The following is a 7079-nucleotide window of genomic DNA, read 5'->3' as shown; positions in this document are numbered from 1 at the left end:
GTTGTGGAAGCCTTGTGGGCAACCTTCAGGGCCCGCATGCCAGTGTTGGGCAGGGCCAGAAGCAAAAGCAACATGTATGAATGACTGGTTTTTGTACTCTTACCTTTGAATGCCTTTGTATGCCAGAACATTCAGCCATTTGATACCTGACCTGTACTGTGAAGTGTTACAGCTCTGGTGCAGGTTTCTTAGGTAGAACTAAATGGAATAAAATTAGTGGTTTACATGCATGTGGAATGGATGGTAAAGATACAGTTTCTTAATAGTCGTCCTGGTTAAATAAGAAAAGCCCTGCTTAAACCAAAGGCCTGTCTAGTCTGGCCTCCTGCCCTCACAGTGGCCAGCCAGATGCGCATGGGAAGTTTGTAAGCAGGACCTGAACGCAATGACACTCTCCCCTCCTGGGATTTCCAACAACTGATAATTCAGAAGACAGTGGAGCTAGAACCATAACTACCAGGGTTAGTAGCCATTGATCGTCTCATCCTCCATGAATGTTTCAGCATAAATAAGCAAAGCAAAATTTCTACCTTCTGATGGCTGAAGAAATGGCCACACCGTACTGTTGTGCTTTCACATTGTGTAGTTAAATCGGGTCAGCAACCTTTTTCAGCCCTGGGCCAGTCCACCATCCCTCAGACCGTGTGGTGGGCCGGACTATATTTTGGAAAAAAAAATATGAACGACTTCCTTTGCCCCACAAATAACCTAGAGATGCATTTTAAATGTTGTTAGCCGCTCTGAGCCCGGCTTTGGCTGGGGAGGGCGGGATATAAATAAGATTTTATTTATTATTATTATTAAATAAAAGGATATATTCTACTCATGTAAAAGCATGCTGATTCCTGGACCATCCGCGGGCCAGATTGAGAAGGCGATTGGGCCACATCCAGTCCCCAGCCCTTAAAATTACCCCTGAGTTAAATTAAGTGCTTAGGCAATTACACCACTATGCCTAAGTTGCCATGTGGGACCTTAGTGACACACTGTAAATTTGGTAGTACAGTGGGAAACCAGTGAAGCCAAAAAAAAAAAAGACTCACTTAGGCTGCAATCCTGTCCTCAGCCACCTGGGAGAAAGTTCCATTCAACTCAATATTTATTTCTTAGTAGACTATTAGGATAATATTTCATTGCGTTTTTCTCGGCAACGACCAACTAACCAACTGAGCTCTCCAGACAGAGTTGATATTGCTGAATAATAATATCTCTACTAAATAAGCAACAGGAGTCAAGCCTTTTTTAAATTAAAAAAAAAGAAAGAGTCGTTTTGTTCTTCTCTGTTTTGCACAGGCGACAATTATTTCAAAAGCACTGGGTGGGTAGGGAAAGTGTGTCCCCCCCTTGCCCAATTATCCCCTAATCAGCCTTTCCCCGCCACTCTTAACCCCCCCCCAATGGCGGAGGCTCAGCCAAACTGCCGCAAACGGGAGCCGGAAGTCGTCTCTAAGCGAACCGCTGGAGCTTTTACCTCTTTGACTTCGACTGCGTCTGGGCTCGCGGACGGCGGCGCGGCTGGGTCAATCCGTCACAAAGCCCCGCCTCTTTACGGAGAGGGAGGGAGGAAGGGATGGACGGAGCAGGGAGCAGCATGGCTGACAGCGATACCTGGAGGGTAAGCGGGGGGGGGGGCGGATTAATGTGGGGCTCAGAATAGGAAAGCTGCTTTAAAAAGCCTTCAAGAGAGACAGTTGTGTGTAAGCCTTTTATAAAGGCCCCTCAAAAGACTGCTCGCAGAATTGCTTGTGCCTAATGCAGGTATATGCGTCGAATAGGTAGGTACCTTATAGTGCCATCCAGGTGTTCTGGGACTACAACTCCCATCATCCCTTACTAGCTGGGAGGATGGGAGTTGTAGTTCAACAACAACAACTGGGGCTGAAAAGAGCTGGGTTAGAGCAGTGTTTCTCCAGCTGCTTTTGGACTACATTTCCTATTATTATTATTATTATTATTATTATTATTATTATTCCCCACCCAACTGGCTGGATTTCCCCAGCACTCTGGACGGCTAACAACATACAGTGGTACCTCGGGTTACAGACGCTTCAGGTTACAGACGCTTCAGGTTACAGACTCCGCTAACCCAGAAATAGTACCTCAGGTTAAGAACTTTGCTTCAGGGTGAGAACAGAAATCGCATGGCGGCAGTGGGAGGCCCCATTAGCTAAAATGGTACCTCAGGTTAAGAACAGTTTCAGGTTAAGAACGGACCTCCAGAACAAATTAAGTTCTTAACCCGAGTTACCACTGTATTTCAAAACATAATAAAAACAGCAATCCTTTAAAACTTCCCTAAACAGGGCTGCCTTCAGACGTCTTCTAAAAGTCAGATCGTTGTTTATTTCCTTGACATCTGAAGGGGGTGTTCCACAGGGAGGGTGCCACTACTGAGAAGGCCCTCTGCTTGGTTCCCTGTAACCTCACCTCTTGCAGTGAGGGAACCACCAGAAGACCCTTGGCAGAGGACCTTAGTGTCTTGGCTGAACGATGGGGGTGGAGACGCTCCTTCAGGTATATGGGGCCAAGGCCGTTTAGGGCTTTAAAGGTCAGCACCAACACTTTGAATTGTGCTCAGAAACGTACTGGGAGCCAACGTAGGTCTTTCAAGACCAGTGTTATATGGTCTCGGCGGCCGCTCCCAGTCACCAGTCTAGCTGCCGCATTCTGGATTAGTTGTTGTTTCCGGGTCACCTTCAAAGGTAGCCCCACGTAGAGCGCATTGCAGTAGTCCAAGCAGGAGATAACCAGAGCATGCACCACTCTGGTGAAACAGTCTGTGGGCAGGTAGGGTCTCATCCTGCATACCAGATGGTGCGGGTAAACAGCTGGTGTGGACACAGAATTGACCTGCACCTCCATGGACAACTGTGAGTCCAAAATGACTCCCAGGCTGCACACCTGGGCCTTCAGGGGCACGGTTCAGGACTAGGGTTCCACCCCCTGTCCCCAAGAACAGTACTTCTGTCTTGTCAGGATTCAACATCAATCTGTTAGCTGCCACCCACCCACCAACTGCTTCAGACACTCACACAGGACCTTCACTGCCTCCACTGGTTCTGATTTGAAGGAGAGGTAGAGCTGGGTATCATCCGCATACTGACAAACACCCAGCCCAAACCCCCTGGTTATCTCTCCCAGCAGCTTCATGTAGATGTTAAAAAGCATGGGGAGAGGATAGAACCCCGAGACACCCCACAAATGAGAGCCCAGGGGTCCAAACACTCACCCCCCAACACCATTTTCTGGACACGGCCCAGGAGGAAGGAGCAGGACCACTGTATAACAGTGCCCCCAGTTCCCAACTCCTTCAGATGGTCCATAAGGATGTCATGATCAATGGTGTCAAAAGCCACTGAGAGATCCAGCAGGACCAGGGAACAGCTTTCACCTCAGTCTCTGGCCTGCCAGAGATCATTGACCAGTGTGACCAAGGCAGTTTCAGTCCCATGATGAGTCCTGAATCCAAATTGGAAGGGATCCAAATGGTCCGCATCCTCCAGGCGTGTCTGGAGTTGTTCAGCGACCATGTGCTCAATCACCTTGCCCAAGAATGGAAGATTTGAGACTGGGTGGTAGTTGGCCATGATGGCCAGGTCCAAAGATGTTTTTTTAAGAAGCGGTTTAATAAGCTCTTTCAGTGGGTCTGGGAAGGCACCTGGAACAGAAGAGCACTTCGCACTGCAACATTTTGTTGCAGTTTCTATGGTCCTCTCTGCCCCATAGACGAGTGTTGATTCCTTGCTTATACATTTTGTGTGTATGTTTTGCAGCCCCCACGAGCCTGCAATGACTACTGGTCTGAATGGAAACATTGCAAGAGCATCCCAAATTTGTTCCATTACTACTATACCTATGGAGAGGCGCCTTCCTGTAAGCAGTGGAAGAGAGATTATGAGAACTGCAAAGCATGGGAGAAGACGAAAAGTTCAGAGGCTAAGGTATGCCAAGGGACAAAGCGCGGGTTTGTAGCAATGAAAAAATCCATTCATAGGAAGCTGCCTTTTACTGTGTCAACCATCAATGTACAGTGGTACCTCAGGTTACATACGCTTTCAGGTTACATACTCCGCTAACCCAGAAATAGTGCTTCAGGAGAAAGTAAGTACTAGGAAGGTTTTTCAGGCAGGAGGAGGGAAGTCAATAAGGAGGAATTTGGATGTAAAAAAGATGTTTTGGATGTATAATTTGTTATGGAAAAAGAATAAAAAATATATTTTAAAAAAATAGTGCTTCAGGTTAAGAACTTTGCTTCAGGTTGAGAACAGAAATCGTGCTCCGGCGGCACGGCAGCAGCAGGAGGCCCCATTAGCTAAAGTGGTGCTTCAGGTTAAGAACAGTTTCAGGTTAAGTACAGACCTCCGGAATGAATTAAGTACCTAACCCGAGGTACCACTGTATCTAGCTCAGACTAGTCTTCCGTAGGGTGGGCAGATTTCAGATGTGTCAGATCCATGTTGCTTTTTTATACTGTAACCTCAGGATTGACCAACTAGAGCCAGGTGCAAATAACACACCGTCAAAACTAAATAACAGAGTGGCTCAAAACAGTGGTTTGCCTGCTGCTCTCAAACAATGGTTCAACTCAATCCCATACAGAGTAAGCAAAGAGAAATTGATGAGCATAGAGTGGGCATATTTCTTAATGCCATTGGGTCTATTCTGAGTAGGACTGGCAGTGGATGCCGCCTATTGTGTGGTTCGTAACGATGATGAGTACAAACTGGTTTTGCAATACAGGCAACCCCTGATTTGCGCTGGGGTTGCATTTTGGGTCATTGCATGCGACAGTGTAGTGAAAACCCACCCCATCCGGGTTACGTCCTTTTCCGGCTCTGACCAGGCGTGCGCATGCCTGGAATGCGTGCAAAATGGCCGTTGTCTGTATGTCCTAACCTAAGCACAACAGAAATGCTAAATATATTTGGTTCACTGTATCCCGTGTTATCCATCCTCAGCATAGACTCATTGAAGTTTAACAGACATAATGAACTTGGATTAATTTCCGTGGCTTTACTGAAGTGAGTAAAACAGGTGCGAGGAACCTTTGGCTCCCCAATGTTACTGAATAACTCCCATCATCCCCAGCAAGCATGGGCAATGCCCAGGGATGATGGGAGTTGTAGTTCAGCAAGATCTGGAGGGCCAAAGCTCACCCACACCTGCAGAACTAGCTGGATACAACCCTTATTTTCAATACCGGAACTACTTTTGCACACAGTCTCACGTCTTGTTGCCCCCAAGTTTGCTTTACTGTAGCAGCATAATTCTTTATCAACTATTATTGTTGTTTATTAGTTCCTTTATATTGCCAAGGCAGCTTCTAAGCGGTTTACAAGTATAAAACCACTAACCAAAATTGTGTTTTTGTTGTTACTATGGGGAGTCGGAACCCCTTACTGATCTATCGATAACCCAGATATTTAACCAGTAGATTCCCCCATCCCATCGACCACAACCCACCCTTGATGTACATCAACAATGATTGGCAGCTGCTCCCCACCATTTCACACAGGTGCTTTTCCCGAACCCTTACCTGGAGGTGCTGGGGATTGAACCTGGGACATTTTGCAGACACAGCTCCATCCTTCCCTTAATACCAAGGGACATAGAAAGCTGCCTTACACTGAGTCAGACCATTGGTCCATCAGTCTACTGTCTACACTGGCAGCAGCTCCAGTATTCCAGTCTTTCCCAGTCCTACCTGGAGGTTGAAGCTGGGACCTTCTGCACCTTAAGCAGCTGTTCTATCAGTGAGCCATGTCCTACAAGATAGCTCAGTTGGTAGAGCATGAGACTCTTGATCTCAATGTTATGGATTCACGTCCCATTTTGGGCAAAGGTTTCCAGGGGGCTGGAGTAGATGACGCTTGTGGCCCCTTCAACTCTACGATTCTAAGATTGCAGACAAAGCTTTCTTTTACCAGCTGGGACCACTGGCCTGCCTAGGTCAGGAACGCCTACCCTGAGATGCCTATCCAGCTCTCCAGGATTTCACAGTTGTTTCAAGCCCTACCTGGAGACCCCAGCTTGAACCCGAGATCTTCTGTTCTGCATAGCACCATGCTCACTGAGGGCATTGTATGAATAATAGTTATTATTATTGATGATTCTGTCTTTTCCCAGGACTCCCTATGCAAGAGCGAAAGAGAGCGGGTGATGGAGAAACAGAAGTATGCTCCGGTGTGGAACTTGAGGAAAGGTCCTCCCGTAAGCTGGTATCTGCCTCTGGATCAAGACAAACCCAAATGATGAGGCCCTGGAATACCAGGTGTTGGACTTCTGGGCGATGCCTTCTATGGAATCCTAACACTGTGCTGTATAGAGGAGTTCTCAGCCATAAACCCATGCTCTCAGCAACCATATACTTCACTATAGTGGTGCTCGATATTTTTTTTAAAGTACAATCTGTTCTGAACTATTTAGTAAACAGTGTGTTAAAGAGATAATTTTGGGGAGATAACCCTGTTACAAGTCCCCATACTTGCTAGTTAAGAGGTATATTGTCTCTGAACGTGAATGTACCATTTAACTGTAATGGCTAATGAGCTTTATTTAATGTTGTGAGCTGTCCTCTGGCACCCTTTGTGTTTTCCCTCGCTCAACAATGTCAGTGGTATTCTGACGGTACCATCAGTACCGTCAGAATACCACTGACTTTCAGGACAGAGCTACAATGGACACAATCCTGTAGGTTTGTACACGATGAGTGAAGGTGGTTTAGAAGTTCTTGTGTACAGTCAAACCTTGGCTCCCAAACACCTCCATTTTGGAACATTTTGGCTCCTGAACGCAGAAAACCCGGAAGTAACTGCTCTGGTTTTCTAACGGTTTTTGGAAGCTGAACGGCTTCTGGGGAATTTTTTTCTTTTCTCTCCATTGACTTTGCTGACCTCCCTTTGATCCTCGGTTGTCGAACATTTCGGAAGTCGAACTGTCTTCTGGAATGGATTACGTTCGACAACCAAGGTTTGACTGTACTACAAATGCAGCACATACGTTCTGAATATGTGATAAAGCTGGGGCTGCTAACCTGGTGCTATGGGACCTGGGGAAGACCTTCGTTTGGCACCCTGACA

At 46.7% G+C, this 7079-nt stretch overlaps 1 protein-coding gene across 1 annotated transcript in view; it reads left to right on the top strand.

Moving 5' to 3' along the window:
• C16H22orf39 (chromosome 16 C22orf39 homolog) overlaps positions 1 to 6372 on the top strand; it is a 191844-nt gene extending 185472 nt beyond the window's left edge. The window contains exons 2-4 of the mRNA XM_053369303.1: positions 1569 to 1615; positions 3774 to 3941; positions 6127 to 6372. Of these exons, the coding sequence (XP_053225278.1) occupies positions 1571 to 1615; positions 3774 to 3941; positions 6127 to 6252 (339 nt within the window). The 5' untranslated portion in view covers positions 1569 to 1570 and the 3' untranslated portion in view covers positions 6253 to 6372. The remainder of the gene's footprint in view (positions 1 to 1568; positions 1616 to 3773; positions 3942 to 6126) is intronic.
• The last annotated feature ends 707 nt before the right edge of the window (positions 6373 to 7079 follow it).

Source organism: Podarcis raffonei, chromosome 16 (genome assembly GCF_027172205.1).
Source record: "Podarcis raffonei isolate rPodRaf1 chromosome 16, rPodRaf1.pri, whole genome shotgun sequence".
Lineage (NCBI taxonomy): Eukaryota > Metazoa > Chordata > Lepidosauria > Squamata > Lacertidae > Podarcis > Podarcis raffonei.
The sequence above is the reverse complement of the archived record's forward strand: the minus strand, read 5'-3'. Positions and strand labels throughout refer to the sequence as shown.